Source organism: Suricata suricatta, chromosome 17 (assembly GCF_006229205.1).
Source record: "Suricata suricatta isolate VVHF042 chromosome 17, meerkat_22Aug2017_6uvM2_HiC, whole genome shotgun sequence".
In the NCBI taxonomy this organism is placed as follows: Eukaryota; Metazoa; Chordata; class Mammalia; order Carnivora; family Herpestidae; genus Suricata; species Suricata suricatta.
This window is the reverse complement of record NC_043716.1, coordinates 28,408,837-28,433,907: the sequence shown is the minus strand read 5'-3', so window position 1 is coordinate 28,433,907 and position 25,071 is coordinate 28,408,837. Positions and strand designations below refer to the sequence as shown.

The following is a 25,071-nucleotide window of genomic DNA, read 5'->3' as shown; positions in this document are numbered from 1 at the left end:
GGAACCTCCACACTGTTTTCCAGAGCGGCTGCACCAGTTTACATTGCCACCAACAGTGTAAGAGGGTGCCCATCTCTCCACACCCTCTCCAACATCTATAGTCTCTTGCTTTGTTCATTTTAGCCACTGACTGGCGTGAGTGACTTTTATTTACACTAATACGTTCAGAAAAATGACAGCTGTACTCTATAATAAAAATATTGTTGAAATTACTTTGGTAATTTTCTGATAACCCTGAAACCAAAATACTAACAATATAGAATCTCCTCTAAAAATCTAAGGATATTTTAATTACTTAGGAATAAGCTATTTAAACTGTTTTGTACTTTAGAAGTACTTATTTCATATGTAAGAAAGTAGTAAGTTTAATACATAAAGTTACTTCTTTTCTGTTAAAATAGACCCAAGAATCTCTGCTTAGCAAAATATTCCAGTAATGCTTTGCTTTTCTTCATATAGAAGAATTAAAATTGCATTTCTTTCTTCAAGTATCCTGAAATTTAGACTTTATCATATCCCTGCCTCACAACACCCTAATGAGGAATATTTCATCTTATGCTGAGAATTACTAAGACTTCATGTGTGTGAGAAATGTACCCTGCAGTACAAAGCACTTGCAAATTCATCATTTCACCCAATCATCATACCAGTCCTATGAGATATAAAAAGGGAGGTTTTTGTCTACATTCACAAATAAGGCTACAGAGGCTTGAAAGATGCCAAGTGACTTGCCAAAGGTCATTACAGAGCTGAAAATGGGGGGGTCCCAGCTGGAATTCAGGTCTTCTGCTGTTTGCACTAAATGATATAGCCTCTCAGGTAAAAATATGCAAGGTACAAGAGATGATAAAGAACAGGATTCTCTGGCTTAGCAAACCTACATTGAAAATATTTTACTCAAAACCGTACGGTGGGAAATGTGTCATCTTGGACTCTTAGGGAAACCTACTCTTTTTTCCCTCTTTTGTCTGTTTGATAAAATTAAAGTCTTTTATAATTTCATTCCAAAGCAAATAGATGAAGTTTGGCGTGAAATGAGATGGATCATGGATGCTCTACAGTATGCAAGATACAAACAGGCAGTTTGTGGCTTACCCATCACAAAGCTGATAGACCTCTCAGATGAGCAGAACCTCAAGAAGATCAACTCTACATCATCACATATAGACTGTCTTCCATCCCCATCCCCATCCCCAGAGATGCACAGAAGAAAGGCTGTGAGTGGTAAGCAAAAGATCCACAGGTCTGTATTTCAGTTGCCAGATTCTTGGTCCTATCTCCACTGATGAGGCTCTTTTATGCTAAGGCATTGGTCTCAGTAAGCAGAAGGAAACACTGCATTGTGGCAACAGTCTAAAAGCAGAAAGGAACCAAAATCAGAAGAGTGGAGGGATAGGAAACTAGGGCAATAACCTGAGATCAACTCCATCCAGGAATGGAGAAGCTCAGTCCAGTTCTAGCCTGAGCTTCCAAGATACAAAAGGATACAGAGCAGGGATGCAGAATGGGGACTGATTTGGTGCCAAGTGAGGACCAAGTCAGCAAGGAAATATGACCAAAACCAAGTAAGGATGGAGAAAAGGCCCAGCCTCTAGTAAATAGAGAGTGACAGTAAAGAGGCAGGAAGTAGGTCCCAGTCTGGGTGAAAGTTCAGGGCAAACTTCACACCCAGCATAGCACCAATGTCCTGGGGTGGGAGAATGGAAAGAAAGAAATCTTGGATAAATAGAATCCTGATCCTGAAGCCAAATAAGTATGCTGGCCTCATCATGGATAAAACAGGCAGGAGACAACTTTCAGGCAAGCTGTAGGAGATGCCCGTCACATCACCTCTACTCTTACAAATGGAATTTGAATTTACATGGAAATGCTAAGAACAAAACATGGTTAACACAGAGTTCTACAAAATACCTTTTGGCTTATAGAGAGAAAGCATACTAATTAAAGGCAATATAATTCTTTTACCTTAGGATATGTTGAGACTAGTGCCATTTCCTAGGCAATTAAAATAATGGAAAAGCATCTTTCTTGATTCCATAGTGTATAAGAGCTCCCAATTCTGTAAGCTTTACAATAATAATAATTAACATTTTTAACAAACAGTTCTGAAATATGGGCTTGTCCCATAGGGGGCAGCATGGTGTAGCTGAAACAGCTTGGGCTAAGAAATCAGAGACCTGGATTCAAGTCCTAGCTTTCTTTTACTAGTTATACCAGCTTGAACAATTACTACATTTGAGTCAGTTTCCATGTACATAAAATGAAATTAATAATATTTATAACTTGAAAAGTTACTTGTGGTTAAGACAGCATATGTCAGGTATACATGGCATATAACAGAAACTAAATTGTAGGTATCATATTCGATGTTATTACTTTTATTATAGAAAATTTTAGTGGAGATGTACACCTTTTCTAGAAGTAAGCTTATGTATGCTCCTATATTTTAAAAATCTCAGTGTCCTAAAAATCAAAACTTGGCAAATGGAAGAACTTGAGAGACAGCTAGTTTACATTACCAAAGGATTCTATGATTTACCCAATATTTTTTACAGAACACTTTGAGTAGATTTTCTCAAGCGAATTTTTGTAGATTCCCACTAGGCTGGACATACAAATAAAACACCATCCCTGCCATAAGCTAGTCTAGTGGGGGAGAGAGGTACACTAACAAAATTTCACGGTAATTGCATATGTGCTATGATGAGTATATGTATAGGGTGCTGTGAAGTCTATGGGATGTGTCAACCACAAATTCATAAAATTAGAGACCTTACTGGAGGGGAGATGGGGTGAAAAATAGGAAAGAGGAGAGTATTCATAGGCAAAGGAAGCAAAGTGTGCAGCTGTATTGTAGTTGAGGGAACTGTAAGCAGTCTGGCTGAACTCAGGAACCAAGGACATTGTTTAGCCTTTTTCTTTTCTCATTAAAAAAATATTTATTGGTTAGCCACCATGCTTCAGGTACTTCTTGAGGTAACAGGGATGGATATAGTGATAAAGTTTCCACTTCCATAGAGTTTACATTCTAGAAAAAAGTGACAATGAAAACATAAACAAGATAATTCCAGAATGTGAAAAAAATTCCAATATATAATATAAAACAGGAATCAAGATGAGTGGGGGGGTAACATTAGCAGGGAGAGTGGAGAGAGTCAAATTCACTAAGATGATCAGCAGAGACCTTTCCATGAAGATTACATTTGAACCAACCACAGAAAAAGGAGCCAGTAATGCAAAGATCTAGAGTTAAAATATTCCAGGCAATAAAACAGCAAAAGGCCCTGAAGTGGGTGAGGGATGAAAAGAAAGCCAAAGTCATTGGAGCAGAACAAATGAAGGGGCTACTGTTGAGAGAGAGGGTAGAGAAAAAGGCAGGGGCCAGATCAGGCAGGGGTAAAGTAAGAAGTTTGGATTTTATTCTACTTGTGATGGAAAGCCATTTGAAACTTTGAAGCAAGAATTGATATAGTCTGAATTATTCTTTAAAATCAAATGTAACTATTATATGAAGAGACCATAGTGAGACAATATTGGAAGCAGGAAGATCAATTACGAAGCTACCAACGGAGTTGCTGGTGTGAATGTCTCTGGATATCATGATGCCATTTACAGGGGGAAAAAACTTAGGAGAAACAGCTTGGGTAATTGGGCATGTTGAATTTGAAATAGTTTTAGGACATTCTACACAAAAAGAAACATTCAGTAGAAAAGGACTATGGGGTCTGGAGCTCAGGAAAGAGAAGTAGACTAATAACACAGATTTAAGAATAGTTGACATATGAATGATGTAGCTACAAAAATGCTTGGGATTCCCTGGAGAGAGTAGTTAGAGTAAGGAGAGGAGAGTCTGAAAGGATCCCTGTGGAATGAACAGCAAGACTTCTTAGAGCAGGAAGAAACCACTAGAGGAAGATAGATAAAACTAAATAAACAAACAAACAAATAAGAGAGTAGTGTGACAGAAAGTAAAGCATGTCAAACAATAGTGAGAGCTTAAATAAAACTGAAAAGCTTCTATTGGGGTTGTTTATTTTATGTTCAACAAGGAACTCACCTATAATCTGGATGACAGCAGTTTGTGAAGGAAAAAAGATATAAAACTGAACAGAAGTAGATCAGGAAGTAAATGGGAGGTAAAGGAATGGGACCAGTAAGGATACACTCTTCAAAATCTTGGCTCTGAAAGAGAAGAGTGAGGGAGGGCAGGAGCTAGAGAGGTCTAGGGTTGAAAGCGCCATTTTTAAAAGCAGAATAGATATTCTCTCTGCTGTTCCACAATTTACATAAATCTGCAGACGGCTCTTGCATTCTACTTCCACCTTCATAGCCCGTATCTGCCCTCTCTGCTCACACAACTGTCCCTGAGTTTCATCTTCTCTTGGCTATATGAGGGTGTCCTCTCTCATGCCACAGAAGTGCCAAATTCTCATATTGGCCAGAAGACAGGTTACACACTCTCTCTACTGGGAGGATCTGGCCAATTACATTTGGATTTTATTATTAATCTAAAATGTAAGTGATCATCATTCTGTTCCTTAAAATATAACTCTCTCTTGGGTCCATTTATTTCTCTGAAGCCAAGATTCCATGGGCTGTGAAACACAAAGATGTGGAGGGAAGCAAATGAAAAATGGAACCCAGGGACAAGGAAACAGTTGGGAGCTGGGAGAAGCATTTAGTGGTCAGATCCCCTCACAAAAGCAAAAGCATTTCGGAGCAAGGAAATCTGCTCCTACATACTCTATCCTCTGCACTAGTGTGGCTACTTTTATTTGGAAACCATTTATAAAGAGGAAAAAATCCAATTTAGAGAAATATCCCCAGTGGGTTGCTCCCAGAGCAAACTGCTATACAATTCCGTTCTGCATGGGTAGGGTTCACCTACCTTCTGAGGAGCCTGCTGGAAACACAGAGCCTGTCACAAACCTGCCAACCCAAAATTCTGTTTTAGGCTGTTGAGTACCTTCGATTTGTTTGTGTGTATCTATGTGCGGGGGGGGGGGGGGGGGGGGGGGGGGGGGGGGGGGGGTAGTGGAACTCTTTAACTTCCCATTGCTGTGTTGTTTTTAAACACAAAGTAGAACTCCTCTGAGTCAATTAAAATTAAGCATCTCCCAAGGACCCAAGGGGGAAAGTTGGCTCCTAGGAAAGGCAACTCATGGCAGGGGGTGGAATGATTTGGTCCATCACATGGGTATTTTCTCTCCCACTCCTTTTCTGTGGGTACAGTGGTCACAGGCAGCAGCAATTTTTTTTTCCGATACTGTTATTTCTCCTAGTGACGCACGGGTGAGGCAATAGAGGGGAGGGGGTGTTGTTTCCTTCAGATGCATTTAAAGATTATTCTGATCTTCCAATCTGGTGACCTTTTCCCAGATGATGTTATGATCACTATAGTATAAACTAAACAGTTCAGAAATTCAGCAGGAATCTGAAGATGTTATTTCTCCTGGGAAATTAGAAGGTGAACAAACCCCTGAGGTTTCCCCCAACTACGTAAATACTTCATTTATATATTATTTAAATTCTACTCAGTGGAAACAGACTCAATGAAGCACACAAAAAATACAAATTTGGACAATGGTACATTAAAAATGTGAAGATAGATTTTAGGGCAAATATTGCTTATTATTCCTCTCTTTCTGTCCTGCCATGCCCCCTGCCTTTAAGAGAAGAGCAATAGCTTTAAATCAATTATTCCTTCCTGAAATGTCATCTCCACATAACGCCCTCAAAATCCACATCAACTCCACTCTGCTGTTGTTGGCCTGATCCACAGAGACCAAGAATTGCAACACCCATTACAATGGCAAGAAAGCCAAGCTTTCTAAGCCAGCACTAATACTATGGGCAGAACTTTCATCAAACAGCTCCTGGGTCAGTCAGAGGGGAAACACAAGGTTCTACCAATGGTAGCCTGCCCAGTGGGCCCTGTAAGGGAAACTGAGGAGCACAAGCAGCTTTATCAAAATAACAACTGGGCAAGGTGCCCACAACGCTTAATGGAGCATATGGCCTGGATCTGGGGATGGAAGCTGCACTTTGCATTCTTTTCCAGGAAGGGAGGGAGTGGCAGTGGCCGAAGTCCCTGGAAACTCTCCTCAGTGCCCTGGCTGGCATCCTGGAGATTTTCCCAGCTTGTTCTGGGAGGGGTATCCCACTCTAAGCAAAAGGTTCCACTAAGTCTTATAATAAATAATACAACCACCATGGAAGTCAAATATTTAGATTCCTACTAGAACAGTGTTTCCCAACTGTAAGTCCATGAACCAACAAGATAATATTTACCACTCCATACCCAAGCCATTTTGTCCCTCTCCATGGGTTATGACAGTGACAAGTATCTCTTCTTTTCATCTATCTCCTATCTCTCTTGCTCCTAGGAGCAACGGTAAAGAGTTATATCATTTACTAATTCACTGCAAAATCTAGGTTGGGAAATCCAGTACTGACCTAATCATCACCAGCACAAGACACCATACAAGAGATAATTGTTCTCCTTTATTATCAACAGCATTCTCACAGCAAATTCTTGAAGCTTATCTGATTACTGGTCTATATTTGAATGAGTCATCTCTCAATAATGTTTTCTAGTTATTTTCTCAATATCTAAGGGTAGAAAGACACTTAAAGTATTTCTAACAATCTAATTTAATCATCATGGCACCTGTGAAGATAGGCAATATAGTGCTGACATGCTATAGAGGAAGAAAGGTTCAGAGGGGCTAACTGATTTGCTCAAGATCATATACATAGTCAGGGAGCAAGATAGGACTTCAGCCCAGGTTTGTCGGATTTTAAGACAGTTGTTCTTTCTGCTACAACTAGGCTGACCCTTAAGTCAACCATCACCAAATATAAAACAAAATAATTTGGATGACTGTTTTCAGGAATTTCTATGGCAGATTAAGTAAATTAGCTCTTTCCAGGCTGCTTTCAGTATTGTTTTTAAGAGGCCATCAAATCTCACAATTCTTTATGCTCCCGGATTTCAATATTTGCTTTAGTTTCAATCAACTCGACATATTTTACTGAGAGCTTTGTATGCACCAGAAACAGCACAAGAGTCTAATAATACAATGATAATTAAGCTGCAGTCTTGTTAGGAGGTCCTCATGGCCTGCTCATATGTCCATGTTCAGATTAGAGGATCTGGAAAATGCAGAAGATTCTGCATGTCCCTTTGCTTGACTCCTTCCTTGGTCCACTCCTTCACTGCCTGACTTCTTCAACGTTTACTGAGTGGAAATTAATAAGACATAGTGTATGCCCTCTGGGGTTCATGGTTCAATAACGGAAATAAACATGAAAATGAACAGTTTATAATAAACCTTGATAAATGCAGTAACAGAGATATAAGAGCCAAGAGAATAGAGCAACTACCTTTACCTGAAGAAAATCAGCACAGGCTCTTCCTGAGAGTCTTAAAATCTGACTCCCATTGAAAACTAGAAGGCCAGGCCTTGGAAGCACCTCTTCATATACTCCTTACTGCCCTGCAACAACAAATGCTCACTATTTGTGTGCTGAGAGGTCAAAGTACAAGCTGCTCTCGCAGAATGCTTCACCCAGCTCTAGGCTGCAAAGGGAGAGAAAGTGTCACAAACTCCTCAGCAACTGCTTATAGTTACAGTCATTTTTACTATCAGATGTCTAGTGGATTTAATGGTGGCCCTAAAATGATTATGTTTATGTCCGAACCCCCAAAACCTGTGAATGTGACCTTATTTGGAAAAAGGATTTTTACAGATTAATTAAGGATCTTGAGATGAGATCATTCTGGATTATCAGGGTGGGCCCAAAATCCCATGACAAGTGTCCTTACCGAGACAGAAGAGAGTCTATATGAAGACAGAAATAGATATGGGAGTGACACCCCCACAAAGAACACCAACAGCCAACAGAGGCTGGAAAGGGCAAGAGAGCACTCTTCCCTAGAGCTTCCAGAGGGAGTACAGCCCTACGGACACTTTGATTTCAGACTTCTGGCTTTGAGGGCTGTGTGAGAATAAATTTCAGTTGTTTTAAGCCACCCAGTGTAGCTTTTTGCTATAGCAGCCCAGGAAACTAATATAAAACTTAACACGTTTCTCTAGCAGCAGCAAAAGCCCCTGGTTAGGGGCGCCTGGGTGGCTCAGTCGGTTAAGCGGCCGGCTATGGCTCAGGCCATGATCTCACGGTTCATGGGTTTGAGCCCCGCGTCGGGCTCTGTGCTGACAGCTAGCTCAGAGCCTGGAGCCTGCTTCAGATTCTGTATCTCCCTTTCTCTCTGACCCTCCCTGCTCACGCTGTCTCTCTCTGTCTCTCAAAAATAAATAAAAGACATTAAAAAAAAAAAGCCCCTGGTTAAGTATCAGCACAGAGCCCACTTTCGATCCTCTCCCCCCTTCTCTGTCTGGCCCTCGTCCATGCACATTCTCTCTTTCTCTCTCTCTCTCTCTCTTTCTCAAAAATAAACATTTAAAAAAATGCTAAAGTGAATAGGAGCATGGTAGGCCTTTGGAGACAAATCTGCAGGTGAGTTTCTATCCTGCTACTTATCAACTATATGTGAATTAGAAAATTTAAGAAGCCTAAGCTTTAGTATTCTTATCTGCAAAATTGGAATTTGTTATAAGCATTAACTAGGATAAAGCACCTAGAGTACTTAGCATAATGGCTGGCCCACAGTAAGCACTAAGAAAATGTCAGTAATACTGTAGACACAAATGAGTACGCGTGGACAGCTGCGTAGACAACACCGACCAGATAGAGAAGGAAGTTCAACTAAAGTCAGTTCTTTGGATCTTATTTGTAGCCCAGTTTCAAATCTTCAGTTAACCTCTCTTCATCACACTGATGGCATCTGTTGCTGCCGTCATCAAAAACAACTAATAGTTCCGAGACCCTGTTCCTGCAGTAACAATTTTTCTCACAAAGGATGAGGAAAAGTGCTCTCTAAAACATGTGTTACAAGTTAAGATAAAAACCATTCAGCCCAAACCATTTATCCAATTCACTCCTTTTAACTTGAAAATCTTTTTATCTATCTTCTTCCCTACCTCGTGTCCTTCCATTCGTTTCCACTAAAAACCAATGTCAGCACTAGTGCTCACAAGTGACCACTCCTTCTTGTTATGTCCATTAACCTACCAATTTTCTTTCTTCAATAGTTCCCTCTCCAGTGGTTCCTTCCCTACCCACAAACATCTTCCTTCAACCTTGCAACCCATCAGGCTCCCATTCCATCTCCTCCAGGGGTATCTTGGCCAACCCCTCAACCTTAACCTGTCCCAAATTAAATTTACCGTCTCTTCCACTGCCCATGCCAACCAAAATCCACTGCCTAACCCTAATGCAATTTAACTCCTCTGGTTTAATGCTGATACTATCATTCAGACACTAAGCCTTGAAACCTGCTAGTCAGAGCAGGACTTCTACACTTGCTTCTCCAAGTTGTCTGGAACACTCTCCTCAACCTTTCACATAGTTGGTTCCTTCCAGTAATTAAGATCCCACCTAGACTCCCTTTTCTACAGGGATTCCTCCCTTAGCTACATTAGCAAAGAACGTTTCTTCCAAGTCACTCTCTACCTGAAACCCAGTTTCACTTTCTTCACAGAACTTTGCACTATCTGAAATTAATCTTACATGGGTTATTTTTTACTTATTTAATCTATTCTCTATGACCTGCTTAAAAGCAGATACCATATCTGCCTAGCACAAAATACATGCCTAGTAAACATCTTTGAATGAGTAACTTTCCTGGATTTCTATTTTCCTCCACATAATCACCACTCTTGCACAACCCACCCCCCGCAACCTGAAAAAGATAAATATTTAAAAGAAACATAGCCTGGACCATAGCCTTCTCATTGGCCTCCCTGCTGTCTTGTTTCCTCTTCATCCAATTCATCTTATATCCTACCTGCTACATAATTATCCTAAATCACAGCTCACATCTTGTCAATTACTTCTTCAAAAGTCTTCAATAGCTACTCATCAGGTACAAAATTAAATATAATCCTTATCTAAGACTTACTACTCTCTCCTGACTTCACTCTAGCTTTTAAAAATTAAATTCCCTCTTTTGACCACTTATTTTGAAATAGAGAAACCGTAAAAACCTGTACAGGAATTCCCATGTACCCTTCCCCCAACTTCTCCAACGTCAACAATTTACACAGCTCTTGTACAATATCAAAACCAAGAAGCTGGTACAATCCATAGAGCTTATCCAGATTCACTAGTTATGTATACACACTTGTGCATACACATGTGTAAGTGTGTACACGCAGATGCAGACAAGCACTCAGGCTCCCTTGTATAATGCTTGGGTAATCACTATCATAAGCTGTACCATTACCACAAAACTCCCTCTGCTCCCCCTTTATTGCCTTACTTATCCCCCATGCCCACCCATAGCTACTACTATTTTTATCTCTATAATCATTTCATGAATTTTACATAAATTGAATTCTTTACTTTTATTGATAAGTAGTATTCCATAGTATGGATATACCACAGTTTACTTAACAAATCATCCACTTATAGACATTTGGGTAGCTTCTAGTTTAGAGCTATTACAAATAAAATTGCTGTGAACATACACAGTCCTGCATGAAAGAAAATAGCTTTAATTTTCCTAAGATAAATTCCCAAGAGTACAATTGCTGGCATCTTACTTTTATAGCTTCATTTTTCCAAAATTTCCTCGTTTCCATATTACAGTCAAATAAGACTACTTGTCCTGTTTCCTCTTCCTCTTTAGTTTCTAATCCTCTCATCATTTGCATGTTTATTATTAATAGCTGCCTAAACCACTTTTTCAAAGTGTATGAAGAAATAACTTATGGGGTGCCTGGGTGGCTCTTTGTTGAGCGTCTGACTCTTGGTATCAGCTTAAGTCATGATATCACAGTCATGAGATGGAGCTCCATGTCAGGCTCCTTGCTGAGCATGGAGCCTGCTTGGAATTCTCGCTCTCCCTCTCTCCCTGCTCCCTCCCTCCCTGCTTCCCCCTAAAAATATAAGTAAATAACTAACTAAATAGTTATCTTATTTATATGAGGGAAGAAATAAGTGATGATTGAGCATTTTATCAACCCTGTCCCAACAAAATGTGATCTCTTTCCCATAAACCTGCATCATATTTGCTAAATTTCTCTTTAAAAATGTATGTTCTTCCAGTCTCATAGATGCACATATGCCCTGTACTTCCACTGGAACAGTAAGCTCTCTGGAGACAGATCATTTCTTATTAATTTCATATTCACTCGGGCATCAAGCACACTGTTTCTGTTAAAGCGGGAGCTCAAGCAAAACAGAATCTTCATTGTTGAATGAATGGACAAATTAAATATATCTGCCCTAAGAGGGCTCTGATTTAACCAGGAATTCAGGATGTTATATTTGCATTAAAAAGGAAAACTAATAATACAGGTCTATACAGGCTAAGCGCCAAAGGACAATAAAAGCAAGAAATGTTAGATAAGTGCAGGGAAGTAAGCAATCTTTTCTGTGGCAGTTGGAGAATGCTTCTTAAAGAAGGCTAAGTTTGAGGGAAACCGAGACAGATGAGTAGAACCCAGAAAAGTAGAAAAGGGAGTCCTTTTTGGTAGACATTATTTAAGAACAGTATATGGGTCGACCTCACTCTTTGTAGCTGCTGGATAATATTCCATAATACAGATATGCCCAAAGTTTTAAACCACCCTCCTGAGAGTAGACATTTGATGTGTATCAGTTAAAATTAAGTTTGGATCCATGTTATAGAAAACCCAAAAGGAGTGTCATAAACACAGGAAACTGTATTTCTCTCCTGTGAAAGGAGCCCACACGTAGGCGATTCATCTTTGGTATGTGGACTCCATGATCCGCAGACTCCATGCCCCATTTTTTTAGCTCTGCCACACTAGCATATGGCTTTTTTCCAAGTTTGCCTCCTGAGCCTAGCCAACACATCTTGTTACAGGCAACTGAAAGGAAAGGGGTGGGGTGTGGGAAGTGACCTACCTCAGAGCTAAGCCGGCTCCCTTTCTGCAGACTTCCAGAAGTTTCATTCAATATTTTCAGTTCTACATCATTGGCCTGAACTTAGTTAAATGGCCATACCTAGCTGCAAGAGAAGCTGAAAAATGCTGTCTTTTACATGAGTGCATTGCTGTCTCAAGGGAAATTGAAGATTTGTAACCAAAAAAGGATAATAGATATTGGGTAGCAGCCAGCAGTGAGAGAGCAAAACTGAAATCTTACCCTGCCAAAGAGTAAGCACACACATCATCTTCCATAGTTAGGAAAAAGAGAAAGAAAAGAAAAAGCAGCACTTCAGGCTCTGACCCTGAAATAAACAAACAAGCCAAAAAAAAAAAAAAAAAGAAGAAGAAGAAAAGAAAAGAAAGGGGAAAAAAAAGGATTACATCTGGTTCTACTTCCTAAAATAGAAGAAACCTTAATCCTGTTTGTGTAAATTACTAACTCCCTTACAAAACAAAGTTTTTCCCTGGAGTCTGCAATAATCTTATGATAATCATGTCTGATTTCCCACCATGAAAAAAGTAACTCTAACCTTGTATTCCTGTGAGTTTTTACCTTAAATACCTGTTGTATTTTTTAATCAGCAAGTTCTCCCTTGCAGAACTTCGCAAGTAAGCTATTTTTCTTTTCTTAAGTGATTTTTCTTTTCTTAATACTTTGGTGCCTCTAAGTCTTCCCTTCACAGCAGTCTCACCACAGGATTATTTCTTGTTTTCACTATTATAAATCCTACTGCAGTAAACAGCTTGTAAATGCCTCCATGTACACACAGTGACAATTTCTCAAACACAGATGTCTAAAAAAGGACTGGCTGGGACAAATGATATGCACATTTTTAATATAGTCTACTAAAAAAACGCTATTGGCAGAACTGTACTAGCTGATCCCATCATCACTATATGAGCGTCCCTGATCTCCCACCCATCACCAACACATGAGAGTATCGCCCTTTTTATTTTTAGCAAATCTGATAGGCTAAAACATGCCTTGTTATTTAACCCTGCCTTTCCCTATCTACTGCCTAATTAATAATGATAGTCTGTCTAGCTTGAACATCTTTACTATGCTTATTGACCATCTATGTTATTCTTTGAAGTACTGGTGGTCTTCTGCCCATTTGGAAAGTCTTCTTATGGATTTAGAGAAGCTCTTTATATATTCCAGTTATTGATCTTTAGTTATACATATTATTACAATCTTCTTCCGATCTATCCCTTACCTTTTTCCTTTGTTTACAGTATCATTTGTTTTACAAAGTATTAACCTGTAATGCAGTCAAATTTAACAGTCACTTCTCTGACTTCTGGGATTCTGTCTTGCTTAGAAAGACCCGGCCACCCCAAAATTACAGACATACTGTCTTCTCTTACTTGTAGGGTTTGCCTGTTACATTTAAGCTGCATGAAATTTATTTTTATATATGCTATGAATTGGGATTTTCTCTAATTCTTTTACTAAAGGGATAACCAATTGTCCCAACACTATATCCTGAAGAATCTATTTGTTCCCTTACTTTGGAATATTATCTTTATCATATGTTAAATTGTCACACAGAATTAAGACTATTTCTGGACTTTATTTTTCTGTTCTACAGATCCATCTGTCCATTTTTACACCAATACTACAAAGTTTTATTGTCAAAACTCTGTAGTATTTTTTGATATCTTGTAAATCAGGCTCCTCCCTGTTGTATCTTTAAAAAAAGCAGGGCCAGTGCCTGGATGGTCAGTCAGTTAGGCGTCTGACTCTTGATTTCAGCTCAGGTCATGATCTCACAGTTCATGGGATCAAGATTCTCTCTCTCCCCATTTCTGCCCCTAGACCACTCCCATGGGCACACGTTTTCTCCCTCTCTCTCTCTCTCTCTCTCTCTCTCTCTCTCTCAAAATAAATAAATAAATAAACTTTTAAAGAAAGCTGGCTGTTCTCATAAATTTTCTTTTCCAGGTTAACTTTAAGTATCAGTTTACTAAATTCCATTCAAAAAGCCTATAGAGATTTTTTTTTAATTGAGATTGCCTGATTTGTAAAGTAGCGATTTTTTTCTTTTTAAGAGCACTTGCATGTTTTTAAAGTTAGCATATATTTACCAACTACCTACCTTGGGCTGACTTCTGTGGGAATTCAAAGGATTTTTAAGACAGTCCTCACTCCACAGTAATGTACAACCTGATTGAGAGGGGGAAACAGATATACACAGTGATCCTTAAATGATAAATATCTTTTAGTTGTATCTCATTTATGGTCACTATCATATGCACTTTGAAGCCTATATTCTTCGCCTCTCATTCTACTTCTGTTTCTGTTTTATCTTCAGCCTTTTTTTTCCTTTTTAAACACCTGACAACTGGGTAAATGTTTATAAACATAATCAATTTATACCTTAGTCATCCTTGGTAAGGAGTTCTATTAACACTCCCATTTTACAGATGAAGAAACTGAACCTCAAAGAAGTTAAGAAACCTTGCCAAGATCACAGAACAAGTAGGTGGAGGAGAGCTAAGATCTGAAACTCAGTTTCCCAGACTTCAGTCCCCATAGTGCCAGCTCTTCTTCCCTCCCTGCTACTTTACCGAGTGCAAAATTCATTTCTGAAATAAGATAGGAAATGAATAAATGAATAACATGCAGTTTTGTTTCCTGTTTCATCCTCTCTACAAACCCAGCAACTGATAAAAACGCACGCGGGGAATGAGGACACGTTCCCCTCTGCCGCTGTCCAGGCTGGGCCTGTCTCGAGTTCCTCTCCTTCCATTTCCTTAAGCCCAGGACTCGTCACATAATTTACAGGGTCCTCTTCAAAACCAAAAGGCGGGATCAAAAATTTCTGTTCAAAAAGGATTGCTATCTTCAAGGGGTAGACCGCTAAGGACGCACAGGTCCCTTCCAGGCACAAGAGGGGAGGGGAGCGGGCTGGGGGGCTCAACCACGTGGATACTCCGCCCAGGAAGCAGGCGCCAGCTAAGGTTCTCTCTTTTCTAACCCGGGTCTCTGGCTCTAGATTCACAGCCCTGTTCTGATGAAGAAGGCTGCTCGGAAGTCTTCCTCCCCACCGACAGCGACTACGACTCCAGTGATGCCCTGAGCCCCCGAGACCTGGACCTGGTCTACCTGTCATCGCACGACATCGCCCAGCAGGCGCTCAGCGGCCTAAGTGGCAGCGCCCCCGACGTCCTGCAGGTGCACGACATGAAGAGTCCTCTGGGGCCGGGCCAGGACGCCCAGGGCCGGCTCCCGGGGCCGGAGCCCGACCATTCGTGCGCCGAGGTCCTCCACAGCCTGACCCTCACGGGCCTCGCGCCCAAAAACCATGCCAAGATGGCGCCGGGCGCGAGGCCACCGCTGGGTTTCCTGGGAAAGCGGAAGCCGGCTAAGCACCAGCACTATGGCGGCTTCAGCCGCCACCACCGCTGGCTGCGCATGCACAGCGAGACGCAGTCGTTGTCGCTCTCCGAGGGCGTTTACACGCAGCACCTGTCCCGGGCCGGCGCCCTGACCCAGGAGCCCACGGAGGCCGAGCGGCTGGGACCTGCCCCCGAAGGGCCCCGGGGCCTGGTTCTGGCCCACACCGCGAGCCTCCCTGAGAAGGGGAAGAGCAGCCTCCAGGACCCGAGGCCTGAGCCTCGCCGCGTCTACATGGAGCCCTACCGCGTGGCCCTGGTGGACGCAAAGCCCTGGGCTGCCTTGAGCCCGCCGCTCGGGGGCCACTCTGGCCTGCCCAGTCCCACCGGCCCGGAGAGGAGTCCCGAGGGCCCCACCACCTCCCCCGTGTCCGAAATAATCAGCAGCATGCTTTAGGGAGTCCTGCAACTGGCTGTGCCCTTTCACAGCAACTCTCTGCATTCTCCATCACTCTCCCTCCAGCCTGGCCCCCACAGTGTCCCCAACCCTTTTCAAATGGTTTGAATGTTAAAACTCCAAAGGTTACAGTTCAGGGCCCTCTTTTATTAGGATAGAGTTGGGTGGAGGTGTGAGTTGCTAGTGTTGTTCCCTGTTCAGGGCACACAAAAGTTTTTGTGTCAACATGGAGCCCTGGACTATTAGGGGCACCCATGGCTGACGTAGAGCAGCCTAAAGAGCCACCTCCAGTTCTGCAGCTGGCTCTGTAATCTGACCTTTGGGTTTAGAGTTCTTTCATGAATTTGTAATTGATGGGGAGGTGTTCTAGAGAGGAAAAATAAGATTAGCATTGTTTTTCCTTCCATTCCAAACCTTCAGAAGAGTTTAAAGGAAAGAAGCCCAGGTTGCGTCTTCAGGGCACAAAGTCAAGGGGACTTGTCTGGGGTTCCCAGCCAGCTAAACCAAGTCATTCCAAAGAGCAGGGTTCTCAACTGGTCACCAAATCAAGTTTATCCATCAGCACTGATCATTAAGTAGGCCTAAAACAGGTCTTTTCTTCATTTAGGGCTGTGTGGAAACCACCAGAAGCAAAAGTAGAGGATGCTTTGCTTTTAGCTTTGGCTTGCAAAGGTAAAATAGGGCAAGAAGCAGGCCTTCCTGCACACTCAGCTCCCATTCAAGCATGAAAACGGGCCTTACATTATTCAGGGTGCAAGGAGATAGCTAAATTAAGTGAAAGCCTGGGTTAAAGACAAGACAAACAAGGGGAGAGAAAGATGGGCAAAAATGCATTTTCTCTACAATCTTAAGATAAGTAAGTCCATGGGTCTTTGTCTCTGAAAATGATGGTGGATCTGCTCAGATTCTTAGGTGATGGAATTGTCATTGAATGAGAAAATGGCCTTCAGATATGGCCAGGGAGCTGACGGAGTCCTTACAGACACACTGACACATCTACTCACCCCTCCATCACAGGTTCTGGGACAGATTGTCCAGTGCTTGGGTTGCTGACTTCCCCCTTTTCAATTCACCCCTTCCAAAGTCCTTTTTGCCCTGCGATCAGCTGGCCCATTGGCCTCAGGGAAAATCTTTCCTTAGAAGTCGCTGTCAGTGGTTCCAAGACTGCTCAAAGACACCTGAAAATCGTGTTTTGGTCTCAATGCCTCCCACCTGCCTTTCTCACAAATGAGAAACCCAAATCAAAGAGAAATCACACTGCATATCCCAAAAAGGCATGAGCCTTCTCTCATTTCCTGGAGCCAAGACTCATTCAGTTTACTGATATTCTAAATGGTCCTTTTCTGCTTCACAGGCATTTTGGTTAAATATTGCTCTTTATGGGCCCTACCCCTGTCCTCACAGTTCTACCATTCCTCCTCATGGGAGTTCATACAAAGTCCCCTGTTCACAATGTTATTCCGATCCCTTCCATTTTTAAAACATTTGATTTAAACATAAATAATTACCCTGGCGGAAAGGTACAGATTTGGCCCATGGCCTATGATCATTAGAAAACTAAGGCCCAGAACTCAATCTTTATTTTTTTAAGAGATTTTATACTCCGTGAACCACCCCCCCACCGAACCCCCCCCCCACCACTACAGAGAATCTTGAGCAGAATCACTGTGGCTCCTTTTCCATGCCTGCAAGGATTTTAAAATGCAGTTTTCTTCTGTTCTGACTGAACTCTATGTGTATGGAGTATTAGAGCTAGAAAGGACATTAGTCTAAGTCCTTGCATTTACAGATGAGTTAACTAAAGCAGAGAGAGGTTAAGTGACTTGCTCAAGGTCACAGAGCTACTTTAATCTCAGAGGTAGAGTCAGAACCCAGAACGATTCCCTTTATAGTACGTTGGCCCTTGGGAATTGGTATGTACTTAGTCCACTTGTGATTGTCTGTAGGCTACTTACCAAATTTGTAGATTATGTCTTTTCATTCCAAATTCAACTCCTTTACTCAACCTTTACCTAACAGATTTCCATCATCACAGAGCTCTTTGTTGCCAGGATATACAAATTTCACATAATAGACATCAAAGCTAAGTTAATTAAAAGGCAAATTTAGAGAAATGTCACTTAAAATTACATACATCTGACTCTCCTTTAATAACAACGACACAGTCACCTGCACTCAATTTCTACTTATTTCTAAGACAAGATTATATATGTTGAAAGCTGGAATTGTCAAAAACTAAGAAACCAAGTGATTCTCTGGTCATGACCTTCTGCTGGCATGGAACTAAGTTTGTGACTGTGAATTAGATGGGAGGCATTCAGCAGGCAGCAAAAGCAGAAACTTGACCCACCCTCCTGGCCCCTCATTTGTTCGGCAAGTTCTGGCACATTGGACCAAATAATGACTCGTGAAGTAAAATTGCATTAAATCCAAATCCACTAATTGATATTGGGAACATGGTTTATTTTTTCACCTTCTATGAGGAAAAGAGATGCATGCCCATGAAATGAATAATGCACATTCGATTTCAATGGGCATAATTAGTCAACTTGAAAATGCATCTTCCTAGCAATATTCCTATATAAGAGTGGGTGTTATATCCTTGGTAATTAGCCGTTTGTTCAAGCAGGTTTCCTTCACCTGTACCTCCACTTCACAACATCTTGTGAGCTTAGTTATAGATCCCTGTGAGAGACAACTATGTTCTCTAATTCACAATCCTTTATTCATTTGTCCAGGCCTCTTGTTACAGAGGCTTTACAATGTCTGAGGACCTTTTTGTTTGCTTATTTGTTTTATTTTATCTTGATGGCTTTGTTATGTTTTGGATTTGACGAACTTTTTGTCTTTTTTTTTTTAAGTCTAGCCTGGGAGCCTCTGGAGGAAATATTCCTCTCCCGAGTCTTCATTTCTACTTAACTCTCATTTGTGTTATCCAGCTCTCATCATTCGTGAAAACCCTCAAAAATCATCGACCAAGGCCTTCCCATATGTCGCTGTCTCTATTCTAACTCACACAGAGAACAAAAGAATAAAGTATGAAACAGGCCATAAGGAACTCACAATCTGATAGGAGTGTAGCCATCATCACTGTACATCTTCCCATTGATATTCTAGAAGAGACAAGAGCCTGTCACCTCAGCCAGACCCACATGAGGCACGTTGGGCTAGAGATCATTGATTCCACTCTTGCTGGCTATTCATAAGGGAAGACAGCCTGGAAAATGCAAAACACCAATGTATATTCTTGGCAACCATTTACAAGGCTATCACATCCTCTTAATTGGTGAGGGGAACTGGGAAACAGTAAAAACATTTACTCTAGGGAATGGGTATTTCATGAAGTGGGTACTTAAAGATGAGACCCATTCCATTTTAAGAACATTCACTAATACTCAAAGCAATAATCACACTGGATAAAACAGTTCCATTTGGTTTGAAAGTTGAAGCCAGTTAGTAATAATATTCCTCCAGTCCCCATTCCTGAAGGATCCCAAAGCACCTTATGAAAAGCAATGACTGAAGCCTTGTTGTACTCCCCTAAAAAGACCTTGTCTGGGAGCCACCTGGCAAGCACCCACCCTGTCCTTGCCAGGAAATCGTGCCAGATAAGTGGGAAAGGGCACTGGCCTCTCATTTATTGTTATCCTGCCACACAAAAGTGCACTCTGGTGAGTGTTCACCTCTTCCCTTGAAGACACCAACTTTAGACAAAGAGGCATACTAGACAATCCCAACTTAACTTCTTGCCTCCTGCCTTGCTCCTCACAACTCCACCCAAGATGTAGTCACTTTCTCTTGGAGAACTATCACCTCAAGCTGTTAAGGGGTCTGCAGTGGTCTCAGGTTCCCCAGTTATGTCCACAGCACACAGAAGTCACTGGCTTCTTAAAATTGATACTGTTGGAATGATGATGCCATTACCTTACCGTTCTCTCCAGTGTGTCTGTAGCGGAGCTACAGCCAGGAGTGTGCATCTTTTGGTATATTTGTTTATTGAATTATAACATACCAATTAGAGAGGCTAGTTATCGATTAACAAGAGAACATGTTCAGAGAATTGAAAGGACTACATCATCACTTAATAAAGTCTAAATATTTTCCCAGATGATTCAGTGACACAAACCTGAACTTTTTGTTTTCTCTCCTGGTCATACCTTTAAGGAAAAATTTAAGGGAGCTGTTTGGAAAGCAACGGTACCTCTTCATAGGTAGTAGAGTGAACAAGGGAAAAACTTGTTTCTTTGCCGGCCCTGTCTCATAAGATGTTCAAACACATGGCTTATGACTGTTAAGCTAAACTTCAATACGGCCTTACAAACAACAAGGGTAGTGTATTTGAAACTATGTTGTGCAGTTTGGAAACTTATTCTAAGATCCTAATTCGGAGTTTTTCTGAGGTGTTGAACTTTGCCATTAGCAAAAAGTATTTTTAGAAAAATCCATTGACTGTTTATGACGCACTGATTTTGCCATATTTCGGGTGTCTGGTTTTTCCACCACATCTGCACCCACTGGTTTTATTTGTGGGGTTTTTCAATTATTTCTTCTATTTCCATTATTAACGAATTTGTAAAATGGTTATTCAAAAAGACAGTTGGTTTTGTTGAACCACCAAATAGGTTTCACAGTCTATTGTGAAAATATTCTATTTTGATAAAGGAAGTAGGAAGTTTGTTGTGGTTATTTTAAATATCACCCCAAGGTATACAAATTTGTATACACCTCCCGCTATACAGTTTTTTTAGATTTTAGCAAAAGCCAATATTTAACTTAGAGGCAAATGTTATCAAGCTATTAGTTAATGCCCTTTGGTCCTCTTCCTTCAGTCCATGACATGAAAGTCTGGATATGCTTTCACAGTAACCACTATCCGGTAGCTGATTGGTAAAAACCAAATCTGGCAAATTGTTCTGTCACGTCACTCTGAGTTTCTGTGTTACTTCTTGCCCTGTGACCAACCAGATGTTTGGGAATATCCCATTTACATGGCCACAAGAATCAGTTTAATGGTTGTGATAGAAAAAGAAAGAAGTGCATATGAGTGTGAGTGTGAGTGTGTGTGTGTGTGTGTGTGTGTGTGTGTGTATGTGGTGTAGTGGGGAAGGGCTGTTTCATAGAAAAAGTGACATTCTATTAGGCAGTGTTTAACTGCTTCCTGCCTCATGTGTACATAGTGATTTGGCTGATCATTGGTTATTTGTTCAGAACTTAATGTATCTTGTTGCTACGTATGCAACCGAGTGTATGTAAAAGTTTAGACTTCGGTACATTATCTGCACAATTTTGTGTGCTTTAAACCTCTGTAAATGTACAGATGAATCATGTAAGGTGTATTAAATGTGACCTCTACTCTTGAAACAATAATATTTTGTAGTACGTACTTTTGCAAACTATTTGAACATTTTAAATGGATATTGTAAATGGCCAGTACACTCGATCAAAATCAACACTGGTAAAATGCATGCCTCTTCAACCTACCAATTTATAAGAAGAGGTCAAGGGTTAACAAGAATTAAGATAATTTTTCTAATGGCAAGTATTTTTGATAATTTCCTACCTGCCTAATTGTATTTGGAAGAAAAATTGTCAACAGAAGAAATCTTAGCTATCAGAGGGAATAACTTTATTTCATGAGCATTAAATAATACTAATATACTTTATATCTAACCTGATGTTGTTGAAATATAATTCATGGGAGAAGAAGTCAAAAATATTTTTGATTCTTCATCAGATCATTTGCTGTTTCAAGAAGAGGTTCCAAGCCCTCTGTCTTCAGTGTGGAGAAATGTAAATTAAAGTAATAAACTCATAGAATTGTCAGCAAATGGCTTACCTGCTGGTTTTTCCAAGTCTCAATGAAGACACACGTTTTTTAGCCTCAGCTTTTAAAAACTTCTCGCTGAAACTTTGGAAGAGTTCTTAATTGGGGCATCGTTTTAACAATTATCAGAAAAATCTGACCAAGTTGGCTTTTGATTGATCAATAGCATTTGGGCTATTTCTCTTGCATACCTAGTTATTGCCAAATATTGAAAATACAGCAGCAGGCTGTCCATGGCTAATATTCTCACCAACTTGCACCCAGGAGCTTGGACACCTTAACCTTGCTCCTTCCTCCACTGCGTGCATGTTTAAATGTCTTCAGTGCGTTTCCGCATGTGCTGTCCTAGTTCTCTATCCCTTTATTTTCTAATTCACAAGGCTCCTCCCTTACCCCCTACTCCCTCTGGCTGAGATTTGAGATTTCTTCTGTTTCTGAGAACACTGCAAAAAGACTACTGCCGGAACCTGCAAAGGTTCTCTTGAATCCCCAAGGCCAGGAAAGATGCTGCTTTGGACCATGTTTATGCTATTTTACAGAATTCTTTTAAATATGCACACGCACGCATATGCGCGTGCGCACACACGCACACAAATTCAACTCTTTATTGGCATGTTTGTGGTCGGCTTTCCTGACAGCCTCAGAGGGCTGTTGTGTTGTCCTGGCCAAATGTGCTGTTTTCCCTATGTAAATTGTCATCTTTCTAAGCAAACCATTACTTTCTTTTCCTAATTCTGTCTTTGAATAAAGGTTTACCTTCTTTTTCAAACCAAACAGATGGCATTGCTCTTTAATATCCTCTTTCTTCTATGAACGCTCCTGGGGAGGCACTGGGGGAGGGACAGAATGGGGAAGCCTTTCAGATTTAAGCTGCTAAGTAAGAAGTGTGCTTCCCTCAATCCTTTGCCTTTTGATGAGCTATGCCAGGCAACAACACCCCGTATTTCCACCTGCCAACAAGAAATAACTGCTTCCTGTCTATAATAATAATTTTAGAAATTATGTTAGGGAATTAGGTAAATTTAAACAGAGTTTCTAATCAATTTGTAGTGAACGAGGGAAAAAAATCTTGAAATTCTCTTGCTCGATATTATCTGTCAAATAAGTGAGATCTTTGTAATAATTTGTTGACTGTGAAATTGCACTTCCTCTTTAGGTAGCCTATGGCATTCTCACATTTGCATAATGCTCTTTCTTCTGTCAATAATAATAAAAGCAATAATAATAATACTCCTTATTCTGTCATAGTTCTGTCAATTGCTGAATTCAGTTATAAGCCACGAAAGGGACGGGTATTAGATACAGACTAGAGGAAGTTAGGTACCAAGTGTACGCTACTCTAGATCAGATGTTCTAAGCCAAAGGCAACTGCCTTTTATTTTGGTCATCACCTCCTTAACACATTTCACAGCTCCTGACACAAATACCCCACAAGGGGTGATAAACTGATGAAGAGATCACTTAAAATCATGTTAATTCCCACAAATGGTTTAATTATTCCATAAATAAATGGACTCAAAGGACTTTCCAGCCTAAGGCTCTCTAAAATGCCTCAGATGGGTCACTCGGGTGGCTCAGTCAGCTAGGCGTCCAACTCTTGATTTCAGCTCAGGTCATGATTGCCCGGTTTGTGAGATTGAGCCCCAAATCACGCTCTACACTGAGAGCATAGAGCCTGCTTGGCATTCTCTCTCTCTCTCTCTCTCTCTCTCTCCTCCTCTCCTGCTCATGCTCTCTCTCATTCTGCCTCTCTCTCTCTCTCTCTCTCTTTCTCTCTCTCTCTTTCTCTTTCAAAAATAAATAGATAAATAAGCTTTTTTAAATCCTTTAAGAAAATAAAATAAAATGGCCTGGTTTGTCCCTTCAGGGTGCTTCAAAAGAATTTCACTAGGGCTTTGTGAGAAGTTCCACCACCCACCCCACACACCATCTCCAGAATCCTTTGATTGAGGTCAGCACCCCCCAGAAGGAAGCAAACAAAGGGTCTGGGAGAAATCCACTTTTTCTTATTGTCCAGACAGCCAGCACTTACCTGACTGTCGCAATAGCACGCTCAGCAACTGAGCACCCTGACCAGGAAGGTCATCTCTCCCAGCTGCACTCTCTGAGCTTTCTAGACCCAGAAAACCTGCAAAAACTCTTACTCCAGTGCCCAAGAAGACCAACTTCTGCACACACCATTTTCCCCATTGCTTTTGATAACTGCAATGTCCTGTGTGTTTATAAAACACTTTCCCAAGCACCATCCTTATTTGAGCTTGACAAACAGCCCTGTGAAGTGATCAGAGCAAGCAGTTTTATCTCTGTTTTACAAATAAGAGACTTGAGGCTCAGTAAAGTGAGCTCCAAGGCCTGGGGCTCCCAACTTTCCAGTATACCATGTGCCATTGGCTTAGGAGCTATGGGAAAGGAAAAACAATGCCCAAATTGGCCAGTGGAAGCTCTCTCTCTCTGGAACAGAGCCCCAGCAGAGACAGACATGCATGGGATATACACGGATAAATGACAATAAAGCACACAGATCCTTTCCTGTGAGGCCCATGCTCTAGCTCAGAGTCAGGTAGTCTGGGACTGCAAGCAAGAAACTTCTCCTCCCTGAACTTACAAGTGAAGACATTTTTCAAATGTGTAGGATCTCTTTCAGCTTTGAAATTTCATGAATCCAATATAGTCACAGTGAGTACCTATGAAGGATGAGTGGGGGTTCTCCTCAGAGCATCTCTGTTTTGTATAGTCATCAGTCTTGTCGGGGAGGGGAGGTGGTAGCAGATTCATTGGCACAGAGTCTACTGTAGCTAAAGGAAAATGGAGAAGGGCAGTAACTGAGGAGTCTGCTCGAGATCCCTTCCCAAAACCACCACCTCCCCAGCAATCCTTCCTGCTGCCTCACTCAACCCCAGTCTCTCTCAGAAAACAGTGCCATCCATTTCAGCTCCTGCATCCTTGGCTGTCCAGGCCATTGTGGAATCACAGTCAGTGGGGTCTGGAATACCTCTTGGCCCTTCCCTGGCTCTCTGACTGGGCATCAGCACCACTCACCAGCCATTCTTAGACCCTAAGAATCCCTTCCCTGAAGCAGCCTGGAAGGGGCCAAAACACTCCACAACTCCAGGGGGTGGGGGGACACCATTGTTAACTGTGGAATGTACTCCATTAGCCATTTCCCAGAATCCAGGAGTGAAGCAAGCAAACCCTTTGCCAGAAAGGAAGCCTGCAATGGGCATTGCTTTTGGGGTAGAAGGGAAGATGACAGATTGGCAGAGGACGGAGCGCGGAGCCTCCCTTTGTGTAGGGTGTAGGGCCTAATGTGGGGCGTGACACTGCACACACATTTTATTCTTTCAAGTTCAGGGCAACTGGAGCACCAGCTTGGACCTCACTGGGCCATGTTGGTTTGGCTGGAGCCAAGTGCCCGTCATTGTTCTCCCTCT

The 25,071-nt window shown here is 41.3% G+C and overlaps 1 protein-coding gene across 1 annotated transcript in view; it reads left to right on the top strand.

The window, feature by feature from the left end:
* ANKFN1 (ankyrin repeat and fibronectin type III domain containing 1) overlaps positions 1-15,859 on the top strand; it is a 148,392-nt gene extending 132,533 nt beyond the window's left edge. The window contains exons 17-18 of the mRNA XM_029929194.1: positions 1,011-1,224; positions 15,020-15,859. Coding sequence (XP_029785054.1) covers positions 1,011-1,224; positions 15,020-15,816 — 1,011 coding nt within the window. The 3' untranslated portion in view covers positions 15,817-15,859. The remainder of the gene's footprint in view (positions 1-1,010; positions 1,225-15,019) is intronic.
* The last annotated feature ends 9,212 nt before the right edge of the window (positions 15,860-25,071 follow it).